The 21,016-nt window shown below is 43.0% G+C and overlaps 1 protein-coding gene across 1 annotated transcript in view; it reads right to left on the bottom strand.

The window, feature by feature from the left end:
* Positions 1 to 267: 267 nt before the first annotated feature.
* The window catches only part of ARHGEF33 (Rho guanine nucleotide exchange factor 33), a 51,155-nt gene continuing 30,406 nt past the window's right edge, over positions 268 to 21,016 (bottom strand). Inside the window, exons 8-15 of the mRNA XM_060259712.1 lie at positions 17,419 to 17,548; positions 15,616 to 15,748; positions 13,790 to 13,873; positions 12,977 to 13,060; positions 10,318 to 10,466; positions 8,411 to 8,575; positions 3,477 to 4,236; positions 268 to 687 (exon numbers count right to left, since the gene is read on the bottom strand). Coding sequence (XP_060115695.1) covers positions 550 to 687; positions 3,477 to 4,236; positions 8,411 to 8,575; positions 10,318 to 10,466; positions 12,977 to 13,060; positions 13,790 to 13,873; positions 15,616 to 15,748; positions 17,419 to 17,548 — 1,643 coding nt within the window. The 3' untranslated portion in view covers positions 268 to 549. The remainder of the gene's footprint in view (positions 688 to 3,476; positions 4,237 to 8,410; positions 8,576 to 10,317; positions 10,467 to 12,976; positions 13,061 to 13,789; positions 13,874 to 15,615; positions 15,749 to 17,418; positions 17,549 to 21,016) is intronic.

Raw genomic sequence — 21,016 nt, forward strand, 5'->3', positions numbered from 1 at the left:
TAAGATGATCAGAACTTTTGATGTCCGTAAACTGTGTATTGCATCACTGAAAGGTTACTATAGAGCAGTGCAATGTAGGTGGTATGAGTCTTGTAAATCCTGCAGGTTTTCTCTACTGAGGCAGCTAAATCAACACAGTGGCCAGAGCTGTGTGGTATTGACTAGGGATGCTCACTGCATGGTCCAAAGCCCAGAGAGGTATCTTCCAGCTCTCAAGATGCTGTCTAATTTTAATAAAGTTTTGGCTCAAAATTTTTGCCCAATTTTTTCCTGTAAAGAAAATAAAAATAGTTTCCATAACTGAGATCCCACACTTCAACAACTTATGTATTTTGAATGTAAAATGGCCATGCCTGGCATATACAAGTATTATTTCTTCTCTGGGGTCTGTTAATTTAAAAAAATATATACCATCAACCTTAGGTTCCATTTTCAACTCTCAAACTTAAAGCTGCCTGAAGCAAAGACCACTAGAATTTGTGGGACTCACAGCAGAGAGTCCAGAGGACGTGCTGAAGTGATTGTAGGGTTGGCCTTTCTCTTGGCTGCTTATTTCTTTTTAAAGAGCTTGCGAAAGGAACTGCGAAAGCCCCCTTTCTGTTCTTGTCTTGGGTTGTGGTTGCTGAAGGAAGTTTGTTCATTATCATCCCTATGAGAAAATCTGGTGTTGTCTTCTAAATGCATCTCCTGAAATAGAGAAAACAAATTGAAGCAGGGTTTTAAAAGCCATCCCTTCTTGTTGGCCAGGTATGAAACAAGAGTAGGGTGTGTGGAAAAATTTACAAAGGCTATTGAAATTATGCATATGTGACAAGTGCTAACCCTGGGGTCCCCAACCTTTTGGAGCTGGTGGGCACCTTCAAAATCCTGACACAGTATGGTGGGTGCAGCTGCAAAAAGGCTGCCACATCTTACCTTCAGTCACACAGTGAAAGATCCTTGTGCTGTGGTGGCAGCTGCTCCCAAAACATTTTTTAAAATCTGCACAGCCAATCAAATCTCCAATGGCAATCAGAAGCCTATTTCACCCACCCATGTTTTAAAACCACTTAGCAGGCACCATGATGTCCACAGCCACCACGCTGGGGGCCTCTGCTCTAACCCCTTCACCAAAGTTAAGGGAACTGACCACTGCTCCTTTCCCACTCCACCCCACCATTCTTAAGGCTTACACTGGCACTGGCCATAACCTTGGTTTGCTATTAACCAGGTGCAGGAAGTCTGCTTATCTCTAAAAGCCAGGGTATGGATTATTTTTGTCATACTCTAGCACTGAACAAAGAAACTGAATCCAAGGTCAGGGTTCTGTAAATATAAGTCAGCAGTTGTTTCTGTAGCTTGAAGTGGGCAAATTGTAGGTTACTGTGGGAGAGTGCCAGAATGAAGGTTTCTCCTCTTACCCTACCAGAGTGATCAATACGCTCCCACACTTCCTCCTGCGTAACTGAATGGTTGCCATTAGCATCTACATAGAAAATGAAATCTGAACATGAAGCATTCCTTATGGGAGGGGTGAAATTTGTTCTCCTAGGCTGGCCTAGCTTCTTGCAGTTGTGTGTGCCTATTCATAGAATACCACTAATCCAACAATACCACAGCAATACCACTAATCCAGGAGTTCTCCCTCTGATATTGCCCTACTTGGATAGTCACTTGGCCTTGAATGGCCTACATAAATTTCCACATGTTATTTGTGAGGCAGCAACTTGGATAAGAAGTAGTGTGAAGGCGGGGTTGAGTGAGTATGATCTACAGAGAGAAGGATGGGTTCAAGCCACTAGCTGCCTCCCTGGAAGCTGCAACCTGAAACTGCTAGCCTTATAGAGAAGATATAAGAGCCTAGTATGCTAAGACAGGAGGACAGAATCCCACCAAACTTCCTTCCAAATTAAATGGGAAGGGTGCACGTAATACCTGTGAACAATGGAGAAACAAAGCTAGAGCAATTTCCCTTTCAGGGAGAGGAAGAGCTATGGCTCAGTGGAAGAGCATTTGCTTGGCATACAGAAGGTCCCAAGGTTTGATCCCTGGTATCACCAATCAATGTGATAAGAGCAGGGAGGACCAGTGGTGCCTGAAAATCCCCAGTAGACAAACAGTTTGACTCTGTATAAGGCAGATTCACATGTTCAGTCCTGTGTACTAATGGGATATCTTCTGCAACTCGTTAATAGCTCGCCTGACAGTTCGAGATGTTTCTGTCATACATTGCCACCAGCCTCCAACAACTGTGTTTCTAATTCATCATCATTGGAATTCGCCCATACTGTCATCTTCTCAACCATTGTGAGCATGCTCGTAGATAGCAGCAGAGAGGTATTCTGTGTTCTGGATGCTCCTGCCACTGTTTCTGAAGGCAGAACTGCCCGATCAGTCATGCTGGGCAGGCAGAGCAGCTCTGTACTCTGATGAGCAAGGCAAGTTTTCAAAGGGTTCCATAGTGAGCTCTAGCAATAGCTCAGTTTTTAAAGTTTGTTTTTCTTCTTCAGGCTCAGAACATGCAATTCTTGTGCTTTTCCCCTCAGAACATTCAAAGTGGTCTGCTACATGCATTGTTGCTTGTGTGCATTCTCAACCTGCCCCCCACTACTGTGCAAATTCTGTAGTGCTTTAAAAATGTGTTTCACCACAGGTGACAAAGACTGTGGCATGCCTTGGCAAATGATGCCACTCTCATACGACTTTCAGATGCCTTCAAACCTACCGCTTGTCTTTGATTGGCCAACATGTCAGTCAGGCAGGAGAAATGGGAGAGCAGGGAGGACCATTTGCTCATCTACTAAATAGTGGGGAGAGAGACATTCTTTCCAGTCTTGAAGAAGGGGAGTGGAGCTGGCTGTTACATATTCACACGTTGCTCATCATAGGACAAGGGTGAATACATCACTTTTCTACCTGTGCTATGGGTAGATAAACCAGACATTCATCTGCATCTGTTCTGAATATGGAACATGGAGAGGCAAGAAAGAAAGACAGCTGAAATTGCCTCATTTACTCACCCACTGAACTCAGTTATTGCCTACTCTGGCAACTACTCTACGCATGGCAAAAAGGGAGTGAGCACATGCTGGGAATTGCCAGAGACTGAAGCCAGAGCCTCCTACATCCAAGGCATATGCTGTACCACTGAGCTACATCACTGACAGGACGTTTCAAATAAGAAGGTAATAAGACAGTAATGATGCCAGAGGCTTTGCTGCACCCAGAGAACTGCCTGAAGGTACTTAACAGTTCAGTTGCTACAGAAAAGTTGGTCAGAGCCAGTTAACCATCTGGCTGGGAGGCCACCTGGGAGCTATTTCCAATCTACTCTTAGACAGTGGACAAAATCAGGACACAAGCTGGGGGTTAGGGCATGGCTTCAGGACAGTCTTGCCCTCCCGCCACCCTTTTTGGTTGCTGAGTGAAGGCCCTGCTTACATGTTTCTGAAACCCTGCTGGGAAGTGGGTGTGCCCTTGCCTTTCACTCTCCTTACTTCCAGAAAGCTTTGCTTTTCACCAGCTCCTCTCTGTGGAGGAAAGTAGTTCCGCTGGGAGCTCCTGGATGAGGTAGGGGCCATATGAGACCGGAAGCCCCTCTCCTGCTTGCCTTGCAACCGACTCCCACTGCTGCTTCTGGTACTGTAGAGCCTGGAGCTCATGCCTTCCGTGCCACTGCGAGGAAACTCCTTCAACGACCGGCTCAGTTGTTTGCCTTTGCTACGGAAAACATCGCGCTTGTATGTACTGCTGCTGACTGGAGCGCAGCTCTTCGGGAGTGGCTGGACTGTGTGCTCTGTCCTCTCTGGCTCTGTTGTGAAGTTCACAGGCCTCAAGAAACATATGTCAATGCTGGACTCAGAAGAAGCCGGAGAGCAAGTCTCAAAGATGGCCAGGTTTTGACCAGACTCTTCCTCATAGGGGCCAGGCATGGTGTATGAATCCCTTCGGTACTCAAAGTCTTCATAGTCAGGAGCAAAACCTGTGCTAGCCTGGAGAAGATCTGCAGCTGAGGCCCTCCGCATTCGCTCTGGGTTCCCTTTTGTGTCAGAAGAAGGAGCATTGTACTCCAAGTCTGGGAAAGCCTGCAGGGAAGCTGCAAGAGTTTTCAAATCTTGTTCGCTGAACTGAGATGGAGTCAGGACATTCTCTGGCCGATCATGCCGTCTGCTGTCGGTTTCCCACTCACCCTGCGGGGTTCCTTGCATACTTTCCACCCCCTGTTGTTGGCTCTTCTTCATGTGTGACATCAAGTGCCTTAAGAGAGGGGAGAATATTGTCCATTTAATTTATTTAAAATTTTTTATAACTTGTCTAATAACATTCCCAGTGCAGAGAATAGCAGCATAGCCAATGAAACATTCACAAAATCAATTAAGGCATCACATTTAAAATAAAAAACAGCAAAAGACAGCCAAACAATTTCAAACAGCAGCCAGAAGCATTAATTGCAACCCTTAGTAGCATGTTTAAATAGTCAAAAGCTAATCTAAGGTAGAGCAAATAGAGATCCAAAGTCTGCTGAGGAGTGAGGGATCTGGAGACCAAATCCTACAAGGAAATGTTAAAGGAACTGGGTATGTTCGGCCTGGAGAGGAGATGATTAAGAGGCAGGGCTTTTTTTGAGCAGGAATGCATAGGAACGCAGTTCCAGCTGGTTTGGCATCAGGGGGGCTGATCTAATATGCAAATGAGTTCCTACTGGGCCTTTTCTACAAAAATAGCCCTGTGTGAAACAATGGTGACATTGGGTGTGGCCTAATATGCAAATGAGTTCCTGCTGGGCTTTCTACAAAAGAAGCCCTGCTGAGTGGTGATATGATGACCATTTTCAAGTACTTAAAGGGCTGTCATACAGAGGTTGGAGTTGTTTTTCTGTTACCTCAGAAGACGACTGTGGATACCCTGCCCTTCTCTCTGAATCAGAGAGCGGCTTACAATCTCCTATATCTTCTCCACCCACAACAGACACCCCGTGAGATGGGTGGGGCTGAGAGGGCTCGCAGAAGGACTGTAGCTGTCAAGAGGGAACAGTTATATTCAATCTAACCATTCCAGTAGATTTTAAACTTTTATTTGATATCTGGCCTGACAAGTTGGTGAGTAAAGATCAGAAATCTTTAATCTCAACAATGTTGGTAATACCTTGTATGACAATTGCTGAAAATTGGAAACCCCCACATATCCCCACAATTTAAATGTGGTATGATACTTTATGGGACCAGTATGTAATGGGAAAGACAATGATACTGATTATCTTCGAAAATGATACTGATTTGGCCATAGGTTATTATTTGCTTTGGACCTTGGTTTTGGAATTCTTTGGGAATATTTCCTTTTTGCCTAATAGAATGAATTGTAGGCTATTTCTTAATTCTTAATACCTACCATATTATGTATTGTTTTTTGTAAATTGTTTGTTATATGCATCTAATGATCTGAATTCGATTCTTGTATGTTTAGATTTATATTTTTATTATTTATTTTCTCCATGCTCCCTTTGTATTGGATTAGATTCAATAAAATAAAAATCAATTTATAAAAAAAAGAGGGGACATTTAGGCAGTTGGTTGATGCAGCGGGGGAGCTGAAACAGTTGGAGAGTGTATGGATCAGAGAGTGGATGCTATTAAGAGTGTCTCTTATGTGAGGAGAGCCTATTCCTGAAGCAAAGTCTGGTTCAGAACCAAAGTGGTGTGACTTTGAACCCAGAAAAGTCTCTGGCCAGAGATAGTTCTCAACAAGTTAAACAGTCTCTGTGTGAAAAAGAAACACACATTGTAGTTCTCCAGTTCTATGTTTAAAATCCAGTGTACAAAGACTGTTCCATCTAGAAGAGAAGGATTTGGCAAAGGGTTTAGAGGTGGCCTTGAAAGGCCCTAAACAAGCCAAAAGACAAAGTTATTGCTCTTAACAAGAAGAAAATAATTATCTTGCCAGAGGAAAAGGGATCTAATAGAGAGACCTTAGTCTTAACAAAAGGGACAAAGCAGATCATGCGATTATAACGTGTGAAGGGTAACAGGACACCTAGATTAAGTAACCTCTAAGACAAAATCTTTTAATGTCTGGAATACCTGTAGAGGAAGCCAAAAAGTGTTATACCTAAAACCGTCTCTGGTGAAGCCAGCATGCTCAAATGCAGTTCTGTATTTATATTTAAATTTCTGCCTACTTAATCCAAAATCCAAAAGCCTATGCAAATATCAACCCCCTTCCATGCCCATGTGTTTAAATAAACCAAAAATTGTTTAAATCTTTATCAGTGTCTACCATGCCATTTTCTGAAGGGTAAATTTTGATGACTGAAGCAACAGACAAGGTGAGCATTTTAGAGAAAAAATTATTAAAGTGGTCGCCTTGTCACAGGCTGCATCAGTGCTTAGTTCTTGTGGCCCTTTCTTACATGACCAGGGAAATTCTGATTGCCACTTTGGGATGAGGAAGCAATTTTCTCCAGGCCAGTTTGGCAAGGGACCCTAAATGGTAGTGTTTTGTTTTGTTTTGCCATCTTCCAGTCATGGAGCAGGGGTAACTGGGGGTGAGGGGGAGGTATTTGCGAATTTCCTGCATTTTTCAGGGGGTTGGGCTAGATGACCCTGGAGATCCCTTCCAACTCTATGATTCTGTTGAGTCTATGCTTCAATGGGCCAAGCCCTGGAATGTTTCATGGATGGCACAGGGCCAGATTAAACATTAGAATAAGGGTCAAAAACGATTAATAGCTGCTAGTTCCATGATCAGAGCTCTCAAGCATTTTTCCTTGTAAACAGCAGCTATTCAGAAGCCTGATGCCATGGTGTGGGGGGACACAGCTTCAACCATGTCTCCTTGTGCCAGTTCCCTAATCTCAAATGGACCTGCAGAGTCTCTATAAAGCTACAGGCAGTAGATTATAGTGCCTGCTTGTTCATTCCTTGTTCATTTCAACTGAGCAAGTTTCCTTCACCCACAGTCCCTATTAGAATCAGGCACATACATGGCTAATATTTACAAACAAAGATGTTTAGGCATTCCAAACATGGAACTCTTATTACCATCTTGTATACTTTGTCCCTTGGGCCTAGCTATGGCTCACTTCCTCCATTTCAGATCTCCACTGATGCTCTCAAGCAGCTGAATACCTTCAATACAAATTCATCCTCTTCTGCTCCTCCTGGATTGCTGTATACTTAACTAAGTAACATACTAAAACCTGCTTGATTCACACCAACTCTAGACATCCTCAATGTCTCTTTCCTGTTTTTGATGTCTATGAAATCTTGCACCCCTCTCTCCCACTTACAGCTCTCTTCAGTGACTGCATTCCAACTATCTGCTCCAATCTCTCTAGCTCTCTCTGACCATTTTCCTCCTCTGCCAGTACTCTCCTTTGTTGGTGGTGGTGGAAACTGCTATCAAGTTGCAGAGTGGCCCTGAATGGCCTAGCCTGGCCCTGTCTCATCAGATCTTGGAAGCTAAGCAGGGTCAATCCTGCTTAGTATTTGGATAGCAAACCTGCCAAGTCTAGGGTCATTACATAGAGGCAGGCAATACCAAACCACTTCTGCGTGTCTCTTGCCTGAAAAACCCTACTTTTTCAAAATTCCCTTAAGACCCACCAAAAAAAATTTGACAAAAGCTTTGAATGTAAACCTGAAGAGTTTGTGCTGGATTTAGGAGTGGACAGGAAGCCAGTGTAGGGAATTAAGGAAGGACATCACATGCTCAAAATGATTAGAAGTGAATCATTCTGGTGTCAGGGGCTGGATAGAAGCAAGGAGGCCAAAGTGTCATAATGGATACATCACTGGAAGCACTATACAAATATACATAGATAATAAAATAGTAAAGTCAACTACAGAGCCAAATTGAGATTATGCCTAGGAGGCAAGTGAGCCTTTTCTTCCCCCAAAAAGGCTTCCATTACATACATATAGACGTTGCCCACCTCCCAAAACTCCTGCTTCTATTATCATCTGGTGAGTACGGAGCTCTTGCCTGAACACTTGTTCCTACAAACAAAGGCTTGGATTCAATGGAGGCCCATATAAATGGAAGGCATTTCTATTCATGCAAGGGTAGAAGACGCAATCTCTGTGTTCTGCCAATTCCTCCCTGTTTATAGCCCCCTATCTTCTGTCCCTGATCTGCAGAGTCAGCAAGAGGTGGAAGAAAGTCTGTTTCTTCCAGTGGAACTCCACTGGATCCAGACAACAGCCCTCATGCTTCCCAAGCTTGTCATCTTACATCCCACACTGCATCTATCAGTCTTATGCAGAGATGCCAAACATTTACTATCTCTTCTTTTATGAACAGCTTTCAGTCTCTGCATTTATCAATGGACCTTGGTTACTACTTGAGCGAGTTACGGGCATGAGAAAAAATGGGCAGAATAAAGCACCATAACATGCGCTGCTGAACTATTCTCTTATGACAGTATTGTCCTCACATCGCTGTTGTGCCAGAAGCAGGAGCTGAGGGGAATAGCTGCATTGCCTCTTCTGAGTGGATCCCGCTATCCCGGATGGAGGTAGCACTCAGTGTTGGAGACACCTCTGGACCGGTGTTGCCACATTGAGAAGCTAGACCTTTGTATAACTTGACGAGGGAAGATCTAGTAAAATCAAGAGGTAGCATCAACATTAGTTAATTGACAAGCAGGGAATATGCAAGGACTTGTGGAGGTCATCCCCCATATCCTCTCCCTTTTCCTTGCTTTCTTCCTTCTCTCCTTCCCACTTACCAAAAAACCTTTCTTTTATCTAGCCTTCCCATTCTTCAGCTTTATGTATTATTTATTTACTTTGTTTATTCCCAATGGAGACCCAAAGCAGCTTAAATCATTCTCCTCTCCTCCATTTTACCTAGGCCAAAATCATACAGCAAGTTTCCCTGGTAGGGTGAGGATCTGAACCTGGCTCTCTTTTTCCTGATCCTAGTCTGACCCTTTAACCCCTAGACCACAGTGGTCCTCAGTTTTCTCTCCTACCCTCCTCCTGGGAGCCTCTCCCTGGAGAAAATCTGGTGAAATTGCAAAAGCTGTATTGTAGCAAGTTGCTTTGTGAGTTGTGTGGTGGCCGCCGCTGTGCCCAAGCCAAGCCACACAAGTTGTGCAGAGGCTGCTACTGAGGCCAAGCAAGTTATGTGGAATCAAGCTGGGTGAGCTGTGCATGTTAGCAAGTTGTCCAGGCCAAGGCGGAGGTAGGAGAGCAGGGGTGGATTGATAGGCCATAATAATCCTGGAAAGGGCCATCTCTCCAGTCTTTTGCTGACAGTAATAAAGGTTTGAAGGTTGGCAATATTGTGATTGCTCAACAAAACCTGCAGTGACTACTGAGATCTCAGCAAGCATCCATTTCTTGAAGGTACAGAAGCTGCTTCCTTTGGGGGGGATTTTAACCATACCATGTATTTATTTAGATTTCAGATTTTTCTGCAAACCTGGGGCTTTGTTCAGGTTATGGAGAGATACGCCTTGTGTGATCATGGCTCCAGTCCCTGGATTTGAGTATCTATAGATGGAACCATGCTGAGAATCAGATATATTGAGAAACACAGGTGCAACTGCCACCTTAATCTGAACACTAAATATTTTTTTTGTTTGTAATAAAACACCAAAAACTCTTCATGGCATCTTAAAGTATGACAAATGTATTGAGGCATAATCTTTCATGAGCCAGAGCTCACTTTGTTAGATGCAGGAGCTAGGTCTAGTTCATAAAAGTTTATGCTTGTCTTTAAAGTGCTATGAGACTCTCACATTTACCTTCCAGTATCTGGACTACTCCCATTACCACTGGCTATACAGTTTAATTGAGAAAACATCCTGAAAGCTGTTCAGGACAAAGAATTGAATTTTTGAGTTCCTACAGTTGTCAAGGCAAAATAGAATGGCTTGAATCCACAAGAGATTTCCAAGCTCCATGCAAAATATGCACATGTGTTTAACTTGCTTAGTTTATACCAAACACATACTCCAGCTTTTCTTAGAAGAGGGTCTGAACAACTTTGGTAAATAATTTTATTTATTTTCACACAGAGTACAGGCAGCTTTTGTGACACCACACAGCCTCTGTGTATGTGAAAGGGTATGTGAGAGAGAGCATACTGAGATCTGGCTCTATCTCCTTTCAGCAGCACAATCTCCCCCAGCCTAGGAGCAAAAAAGCTGTCCAAGAACAATGTCTAATTCCATCTAGAGGACTGCACTGATAAGCACATCTTAATGAACCGCAATGTTATAGCACTTAACAGTGATCATAAATCTGGCAAACTTGGAGATAGAAGACTAAAGAGGAATTGCTTTTTCTTGTCCTCAGAAGAACCACAAAGAAGCCACTATTGGGCCAAACTCACTTTTTCAGCTTCTTCCGTTTCTGAATGAGCAAGTCTTCGTTGCACTGAAAAAGGAGGCTGTGGTGTGAAATGAAGACTCTCAGGCGCTGAACACACACCAGAAGAAGGTAGTAGTCTGGGTGCTCTTGCTCAGTGTACTTTAGAATATTCTGAAGTAAAAGTAAACAAGAAATGCTGGGTAACATCCTTTGTCACTTGGATGTGAAATGGCAGTACGCATAACATTAACATTGCACTAGCCATATCTGCAATGCAAGGCAATAAAATAGTATGAATAAGACCTACCCATTGTGAAGCAACATGCTCTTGAACTATGTAATTGGATACTTCAGACTTGGACACGTGAATGCACAAAATTGCCTTATACTGAATCAGACTACCTGTCCAGTAAAGTCAGTATTGCTTACTCAGATTGGCAGTGGTTCTATAGGGTCTCAGGCAAGAGATATTCCACATCACCTACTACTTCACCCTTTAAACCAGAGATGCTGGGGATTAAACCTGGGACCTTCTGAATGTCAGTAAGAGGTTCTACTGTTGAGCCACAGCCCCTTCCCAAAATTTGGATGGTTTTGATCATTTCTTTAATTGTTATTTTAATTATTTATTTGTTATATATATATTCATATATGGAGAAGCTGTGTATGATAATGCAAAAGGAATTATCCTGCCACCAGTTACTAACATGAGAAAATAGTCTCAGTATGTAAACTGTGCCATTTGTTCATTAGGCTTTGGGATGCTCAATACTAAAAATCTTCTTAGTATCTTGGGATTTGCTTTGATGATTGCTTCATCCAATTGTAGTTGCCCTGGGCATTTTCAATCTTATCTAAAAATGAGTGGCATTCTCAATTAATCCTATAAGAAATTTATTATAAAAACCATAATTCTGATATATAAATAGGTCTTACAAACAGATTTATATTCAAGTTCGAAAAGGCATATAAACCAGCTCTTGTCTGAACTTCTCTTCAGGAAGACCATTGGGGTAAGGCTGGATTTAGACTAGGGGTATCTATCCCACACACCATAACCAGCCTGCCCAGGGCTTTAATCAGGCCCACAGCTCTTTTCTCCCCCTCCTCCCCCTCCTGTCCTCACCCTTAGAAGCTCCTAGGCTGCCAAAGTTCCCAGCTCCTTCTGCTTTGTCTTTGCTGGCTGCAGCAGGAAGCTCTTCTCGGCTTGCAAAGCTGCAAAGAAAATGTGGAATGGATTTTCCATTAAGGTCTCTGCACCCAGAAAGATATCTATCTGGGCCCAGAGACCTTAATGGAAAATCCCTTCCAGGTTTTCCTTGTAACTTTGTGTGTGCTGCAATGTGTTTCAATGGAGTTTTGCAAATCAAAGTTTTCCTAGATTCCATGCATTTTATATTTGTAGTTTCTGCTATAATCCTTGTGCTTTTTCTTCATGCTTTATTTTTTAAATTTGCATTGCCAAATCCCACTATTCCCTCGCCTTTCTATTTTAAACAAAATATCACAAGAGTTTTAAGCATGGTTGTATTTTAAGTTAAAAATAATATATTTAATTGTGTTTATCTGTGTCCTTTATAAAGCTTGTATCTCCGCTACCTTGCATTACATTTTATGACACTCATGGCTTGGCCCCATGAAGTCCCATTTGCATCAAATCCAGCCCTCGTAACAATGAGTGATACCCCTGATTTAGACCCACTTGAATCTTCTCCCTGTCAAAGAGGAGATGGACATAATTGCCAGAGATCTAACAGAACAACACATGCACATATCCAGCCTGTAGATATGCACAAAGCTAGACAAGGGCCGAATGCACCTGTGACTATGGATATGGTAGAGCACATCTGTCTAAAATGAGATTTTCAGAGAACTGAGCTGGTGTTTTGGCTTGGGAGTACATTTACCAGTGACAACAGGACAAATTAGATGACCATGGACACTCCATGGGCAACTATTGTTCTGTAATTTTACACTGAACTCACTTGTAGTCCTACTCTGTGCATATTTATTCCAAAGTAAATCTCACTGTGGTCAATGGGATTTCTTTCTGAGTACATGTGTATAGAACCACAACCTCATTAACTGCCTCCAGCCTAATGGTTCTGCTGATATGATCTCCCCAATACACTCCTAATTACCACGTCTGCTCAGTTTTAGGTACCAGGAAAAAATTATCTTTTCTTCCAAGCTTTTGGTTGATTTTTATGTGCTTCCTTTATTCTAGCTTCACTTTTACTGGTTGCCAATGGCTGTTAAATAAATGACTTTAATATTAAATAATTGTATGGTCCATTTCATTTTGTTGATTTTAAGACTGCTGATTGTTTTAGCACACTCTTCTGTTTTCTGATGGTTCTAGTGGATTGTTAGTGACTTTTATCATGAATTTTGAAGCCATTTGGGGAGCATTATTTTACTCAGAGATAATTTATGTAGTGTTTTGTAGTAAAGCCAGCAATTTGGAACAAGTCCCTGGAGGGAAAAGTGTACACTCCTAGGCCTCCAAGAAGCTACTAAACCACTGTGAGTTTCCAGAATGCCACATCATTTGGAACAGCAATAATTATGAGCCAATAGCAATATTCTGAGGTTTGACCTCCACCCATAAGGATGTGTGATGTGCTGTTTTTTAAAGTACAACATTTAAAGAGAGGACATTGATAGTTTCTGGGTCTTACCTGCAAATGAAGAAGGTATTCAGGGATACGTTGAACTATATGAAAGAAGAATATGTAGAGGTCAGACCTGATTTCTTCTTCGATCTGTTGTTGAGAGAAAATTTGATTTAAATGACTTTAGGCAGGCTTAATTCTGTGTTAGACTGTGGTTGAAATATTGGGCAAGTTCATTATCTAAAACATATATTACGATATATACTGCTGAGGGTCAGTGTGGTGGTTAGAGTACTGGACTCGGATCTGGGAGACCAAAATTTAAATCCCCACTCTGCCAGGAGGCTCGCTGGGTGACCTTGGGCCAGTCAGTTTCTTTCAGCCTAGCCTACCTCATAGGCAGGGCTGGCACTGGGGCTTTTGCTGCCCCTGGCAAGGCCCCACCCCCCACCCCGCCCTCCAGTGGGGGAAGGCCTCGAGCACTCAGCCAAATGCAGGACCCATTTGTGGCAGTGAGCTCCTCTTGAAAGCCCGCTGTGCAAAAGCCCCCCCCTCAATTTTCCCGCAGCACAAGAAAGTCTCGAGCGGGGAAAAGAGGCAGTGCGGGGCCTCTGCCTCGCTTTCAGGCTGCCTCCCCTGCGAGAGAAGGCAGCCTGGGAGCGAGGCAGAGCCGCCTCTTTCCTCCACCTGAGACTCAGGTGGGCGAAAGAGGCCCTCCACGGCCAGCTGGTGTGTGGGGAGGTGGCGCCTAGCAGCACCCCATAGGCCATGCAGCACTCTATGCAGCTGCCTACATGGCCTACTCCCACATGCCGGCCATGCTCATAGGTTTGCTGCAAGAATAAAATTAGGGAAACTGCTTAATGAGATCACACTTACCTCTTTTAGAACAACAACGTGGATCAATGAGATGCATTCTGGCAAATCTCTCAAGTAAGCAACGTAATAGTCCAGAAAATTGTTCTTAAAAACAAATAAAAATATTAAGAATGCTTATCTATATAACTGACACCAACTAACTGATTATGCATGACCCTGTTGTAGAGACTAAGAAACACTCCACTGGTAAAAATATTCCTTGAAGTAGAATTTCCTTTGGAATTATAGAAATGCAATGGATGAAAAACAGACATACACAAGTCACGTTGCTGGTTACTGGCATTTTACCTCAGTAATCAGTTACTGGAGATTTTGTGTCTGTTCAACTGAGCTCTGCCCCTTCTATAAGTCAGTCAGCAAACACCTCTAAAGAAACTGGAGTGCAGAAGTTTTCAAGATTTATGGAACTCTTAAACATAAAGGTGGAAATGTTTCAAGTTTCAGTTTCAGTCCCCCCCACCACCACCAATGCAGTCCACCAAGAACTTTCCCAGTAAGTTAAGGGTTTATGTATCAATAGAACAAAGTTGGGTCCTCAAACTTTGTTTCACTGCTTCAGACCAACATGGCTACTCTCTTGTAAGTATCAACAGTTATTTGTATTTGGTTTAAGGAAAATGTTTTAAAAAATTAAAAGCCTATTGGCCCCAATGAGAAGCAGCTATAAAAGAACTCTAAAATAGATTGCATCTCTCTGACATTAACCACTTTGTAATTAGATATGGGATTAAAACCAGTAGTGCTTCAGCCCAAAACACTTTAGAGAGCAATCCTAAACAGCTCTGATCAGAATCCCACTTGAGTTCTATCAGTGGGGCATGCTCCCAATGAGGTGTTCTTTGGATGGCATTGTTTTAATGCTTTATTTATAAGTGCCAGAAGATTCTCGTAATTCAATTCTGCTTCAGCATGGTCAATAGATCCTATTAGTCTATCCCTGCAATTCAGAATTGAAGACTGATTCAATATTGTTGGAATGGACAGCCTTGTTTCTATGGACCAAAAGATCCTAGTGGGTGGATCTAGTTCATGGGTCATAGGTTGTGAACTGTTGTTATCTAACTCAAGTGTAAGAACCAAGGGAGATGGCATTGTTAATTTACTAACAGTACAGTTCTAAACCAAGATGCATCCTTCTAAGTCTACTGACATTAGGGTTGCCAGGTCCCAGTGGGGGATAGGGGGCAAGGTTGCCAGATCCAGGTTGGGGAGCTCCTAAAGATTTAGGGATGGAGTCCGGGGAGGTCAGGGACCTCACTGGGGTACAATACCTTAAAAAGCATCTATTTTCTTCAGAGGAACTGACCTCTGTAGCTTGCAGATGAGCTGTAATTCTGGAGAGTCCCTAGGTCCCACCTGGTGGCTGGCATCCCTAAAATGGATTTTGAAGGGTGTAACTCTGGTTAGGACGGCACTGTTAAGCTCCTTAAATAGCTAAATTGCTAAGATCTTTGTTAGTAAATTTATGACTCTTGTCCCATGCAGCAATTATGCTTGTGCTATGCTTGCAAAAGTAGTTCTTAAAGTGTTTTGTCTCTTGAGCTATGGTAAAAATTTAATTAATGCCAGTGCCATACCATATAAAATCTACTGTAGTGGTGCACTCTCCTGCTAGAAGGTAAACACAGTTCTCAGTTACACAGTCAGCATAATACAAGTGTCCGAACCAGCTTCAGACAGTAACAGCAGCACTTTGTTTCTCCCCCACCCCCCACCCCAAAATCATGAAAAATATTTGTATAATTTGAATTTGTTATTATAGACTACTTGCTTCAAAAAGCATATCCCCCCCATCTCATCTGCATAGCTTTATATGATATACATACTTCATCATTGGTCAGTTTAAGAAAAATGTCTCCCAGGATTCCCTGTCGGGGCCAGCTCAGCACTCTCTCCTGAAGAGCATGAAGTAAATCTACATGCTGCTGGGCCAGATATCGCAATGAGTTGGGGAAGAAACTGAAGCCAGAAAACAAGGATTAGTTTATCACAAACCATTTTTAAAGAGCCCAGAAATTTATTTGAAATTAAATCCCAATAGAAGAAACTCCTTATTTTCTCACAGAGGCGGAGGCAATTATAAAGTCTCTCTCAGCCACACTAAAGAGCTTACCAGGTCCTAAACAGCACTGCTTGTCACACTTAAAATAGCCAATTGCCTGGGAGGCCCTGCTTGGGCTGAAAGGCAGGATATTAATCTTCCAAATAAAGTAAATAAATATAAAATAAAACAGACTGAAAATGCTCTTTCAACAATACCATCATCCTCGCACTGTGCTCAACACCTCAGGCATTCCTTGTAGCTGCATCCAATTACAGTGTAACACTCCTGTGAACAGGCTTAGAGTAGAGATGCTAACTTCCTAGTGAAGCCTGGAGATATCCTGGTATTACAAGTGTTCTCCAGGATACAGAGATCATTCCCCTGGAGAAAATGGATGCTTTGGAAGTACGACTCTATGTGAGGCTGGCATGTCCCAATAGGCCAGGTAGGCCCTATGCTGGAGATAGCTAAAAGATCCCTGTTTCTCAGCACCCTCATCCAAGTGCTACCAAGATTCCTTAGGGAACCTATGGCAGTTAAATTGATTTAAAATTGGTGTTAATTTATCTATCCAGTCATCCACTCCAAACTACATATATTACAATTTGTAATGTTTAGGGTCAGGGTTCACCTCCCTTGAGATTGGTGTGTTCCACACAGATTATCTGCCTGGAGTTCAGTGCTTTTGAGAAATCCCCCCCTCCTTTCCTCATAGCATAATGGTGCATTCATGCACCTTTGGGGGTTCCCTTGGATATTCTCTGATATTTCTCAAACCTGCTTTGCTCTGAAGGTAAGGACAGGCGGGGGAGGGGAAGAAAAGAGCCAGATTAAAGACCTGAGTGGGCCATTTCCAGCTCACAGGCCATAAGTTTGACATCCCTGCTCTAGCCCCTTCTCTGCAGAATATGTCCAGGAGACCACAAAACTGCATGTTAAAAAAATATGCTACAGTTCCTTTTTTTCTGAAGGCATCAAAATCTCTGCTGGGTACACAGCACTGAGTAGTGCAGTTCTGTGAATCTGAGACAGGATTAGGGGTCCAGTAGCCAGACAAGGTGGCACAAGGAGGATTCTTTGCCTGAGGACATGTGGTGGCTCTCAGAAAACCTAGGTCTCTGAAGGGTTTTCCACTTGATAACACACTTGACAAGTCACCAGTGGCAATGTTTCTGTTGGAGGAGGAGCCATTCCCTTCACTCCCACAGGACAGGCAGAAAAGAAGGACACATTACATTGGCTTCCCATCATTTCCTCTTGGGTTCCAGTGGTCACAGTGTACACAAGCAGACCATGTTTAGTAGTGCACTTAAGCAGCTCTTGGAACAGGAACACTGGTCAGCAGCCTTAGGTATCAGCAGCTGCTTTGTCTGACAGGAGTACAAGAGTGTACCATGAGGGAGAAAAGGGAGAAGTTCTGTGTGACCAGGGCATAGCAGGACATGGGCACATGGGTCAAGAAGATGCGAGCAAGGTGGCAGACAAAGAGGGAAGAAGGTTGGGAGTTGGTGATCAACAGCAATGGTGGGATACCCGAACAAGCCCAACCCACACACCTGGATCCCTGGTACAACTAATAAAGTACCTTCTCTCTTTGGTGTTCCTCTTCATTTCTGGTCCATGCAATGTGGCCTTGATTTTTAGGATCAGGGAGAGGCTAACAACATATTTCCTTTCAGACTCTAGCAAGTCTAAGGCAATATTTTGCCTTTTAGCTATGATAAAAACATAGTTGTTTGGGGCAGGTTAATAACAGTTATAAACATTACTTATTCCAAGTTGTCATTGCAAGATGAAAACACGAGCAAACATAAAACAGAGATTCAATTTCTTTTTTGTTGTAATTTCCCCCAAAATACAAAGGTATGGATTCATTAAGGGAATTTTAACAGAAAAATTCATTCAGTTGTTGTCTAAATGGGACAATAATGCAAACAGAAAACCAAGCTGGAATGTGCTTCTAATTCTCTACCACCTTGTTCTCTCCTACATTAATATTTGCACAAGGCTCATTTATTGTAAAAGGCATTGTTTAGCATCACATGCAAAACTTAGCAATGGTTTTCTCATGTGCCTATCACACTGTTGCTCACTTGAATAAAGCAACAGAAAATCAATGGAAGGAGGCTTTATCTATATTTATGATTCATTTGCCAACTAAAATACTCTCAATAAAATATTCTTAAGTATCGGAAGAAGGGAGTTTCGCTTTCAGAGGCACATTGGTAAAGAAATCCCAGAGTCTAGGCACCATGAGCCCACTTCGGCGGGGGAGGGCGGGATACAAATAAAATTTTACCTTACCTTACCATGACAGAAAAGGCTCTTTCTCACTCACCTGGCCTCTGAAAGTGGGGGCACACAGAAGTTAACCTTAACTATTGGACAGTTTCCTAGGGGAATTCCTACAAGTACCGCAGTGCCCTAAATAGTTTAGGGCTTTATAGGTAATAACCAGTGCTTTTAATTGTGCCCAAAAGCTAATTGGCAGCCAGTGTAAAGTTTTTACAACTGGTAAGATATTGTCCCTATTACTTATACCAGCAAGCAGTCTAAGTCCTTGGTCCTTCAGTACAAAACACAGCTATGGGCAGCCTTCAGAGCCAGGTCTGCAGTAAAGTACCTTGATTAATTAGACCTAGATATTATCAGATCGAGGACAAATAAATGTTGGCATGGGTGGCAACTTAGGTCCCTGTTGCTAACCATTATGTCTCATTCCCTGCCAGCACAGATCACCTTTAGCTTAATGTGTCTGTTAGGGTGTAAACCTCAAATATATAAAGTAACAAGGTGATATTATTGGACCTCTCTCTGGAATGGCCCATGAGGACAATTAACTGGTTCAAATTTCAAAAGTTTACTACAAGTTTTCTAAAAAGAGATGGGCCATGATGACAACATCTGTCAGTGATGTGTCAAAACAGCAACAAAGATAAAGCATGTCTATTTGTGAACTTTGCCACATAAACATAGTTGTGTGAAACATTCCTGGGGGAAAATTCACCAAGACCAAGATGTGACTTTAAGGCAGATTTTAACAAGGTACAACAGGTAAAAACTAAAGTAAAATATGTATGGGGTCACACCAATTAATAAAAAAAAAGTTTGATACAAAAATTAATGTGTTCCACAATAAAATAAGAGGTGGCCTGTGGGAATTTGGGGGGGGGGAGAATTCCCCCCAAGCTTTACCTGACCCCAGCTCAGACACTGTAGCGGCAGCCTCCTGAGCCCCTCCCCTCAATCACCACCAAGGGTCCCTGTCTTGGCCACCGCTAGAGAAGGAGGTAAGTGCTTTGAAGGATTTTTTTTTCAAGTTTTCAGATTTTTCTGCAAACTTGGGGGGGGGGTCCCCCAAGTTTACATAATTGTTTTCTGTCACAGTGGATCTGATCTACAGGTTTAAGTATACACAGATGGGGCCACAGTTTGCTATTAGAATATATAATAACAATTTCTAATATATTAAAAACCTACGAAGTTATATATTTTTATTTCTTTGCATTTATTAATTTAAAACATTTTTGTGACACCTTTCCACCTAAGTAGGGTTCCCTACTTTCCCTAAAAGTTCGCTAAAACTTTTGAACATTAAAACATCATTTTAAAAATTATATTAAATAATTCAATAAATGCACACACAACACACCAAAATGAGGAAAGAGGGCCAATAATAGTGATTGGGGTGTGCAAAACAAAACAAATGACTTCACCCATAAGTAGAGAGAAACTCCCTTCTCTGAGAGATTTGGAAGGACCAGAGAACTGGCAGTGGACCCAGAAGTCCTTTCCTCGGGTTGCCACCAGACCCAAAGCCATGGGGTGGGGGGCCAGAGGGGCCCAGCCATCGAAACCCCCCCCCCCCCGTTTGACCTGTATGGCCCCTCCTGGCAGCCCCACTCTCTCCACTGCCAGTTCTCTGGTCCTTCCTTTTGCCGCACCACAGCACTAAAGGTCTAGAGAATGCTGAAAGGCCGGCAGAGAAGCACCAGCCTCCCCGCAACTTTTCCCACTGATCAGCTGATCAGTGGGGAGAGGCCTTGAAAGAGCCCCAGGAGCCAGCACTTCACCAGGTGGGAGAGAGGGGGAGATGTCACAGAGGGGGAGGGGGCCACCAGAGCGGCGGGGAGATTGGGAGCTGCCAGAGCAGTGGTGGGGGAGAGAGCGAGGGCTGCCAGAGCGGGGGGCCCCTCCATCGGAAAGTTTATTCTGTGGGCCCCCCCACCTAAAATTTTCTGGCTATGGGCCTGGTTGCCACCCATCTAGCCTCAGATGGTGGGGCACCTGAAGCAGGTCCTCCAAAGATGTCAAGAGTGGACAGGTACATTCATTTGGGAGAAGGCAGACAATAAGGTATGTTGGTCCTAAGCTGTACAGGGCTTTAAAGGACAGTACCAGCATCTTGAATTGAGCAGGAAGCAAATTGGGAGGTAGTGCTGAGGAATTATGTGGTTCCCTATGATCCTCTCCCATCAACATTCTGACCACAGTATTCTATACCAACTGTAGCTTCCTGGCAGTTTTCAAGGACAGCCCTGCATAGTTCACTGCAGTAATCCACTCTAGATATTACTGGGGCATAAACCACAGTAGCAAGATCTTTCCTGCCCAGGAAGGGCCACAGCTGGCTCACCAGCTGAAGCTGCTGAAAGGCACCCTGGCCATTTCTGCCACCTGTTTATCCAACAGGAGGCCTAGGTCCAGCAGCACCCCAAGCTATGAACCTGTTCCTTTTGGGGGAAGTAAAACATCTTCAATTACAGGAGCTATCCCATTTCCTGGGTAAATCCCCACGCCATTTCCTGGGTCAAGCCTTCCTCCCACCGGTAGAACTTATGTTTTGTTGAGATTAAGCTTCAGTTTGTCAGCCCTCATCCATCCATCTGTTTAAGTGGTACAGGTCCCTTTAGAATAATTCAAGGAGCTTTAGTGAGTTCATAGCAAAATATTCCCATAAAAATATCTGGATATTTGCAACAAATTTCAAATTACTTATATGATTGCAATACAGGATTCCTATCCCAAGGGCCTTATAACCATGCTAATGACTTCCTCTCAGAGAGAAAAAAACACAATGAATTGTGACCATGGAAGAACATTTCAGCTGTTTCTTTTATGATAGTTTGTAAGCATCCTATTTTTTAATATTGTTTATATTTTATTTTATTTCAGCAAGTTTA

Source organism: Heteronotia binoei, chromosome 1, assembly GCF_032191835.1.
Source record: "Heteronotia binoei isolate CCM8104 ecotype False Entrance Well chromosome 1, APGP_CSIRO_Hbin_v1, whole genome shotgun sequence".
Taxonomy (NCBI): Eukaryota; Metazoa; Chordata; class Lepidosauria; order Squamata; family Gekkonidae; genus Heteronotia; species Heteronotia binoei.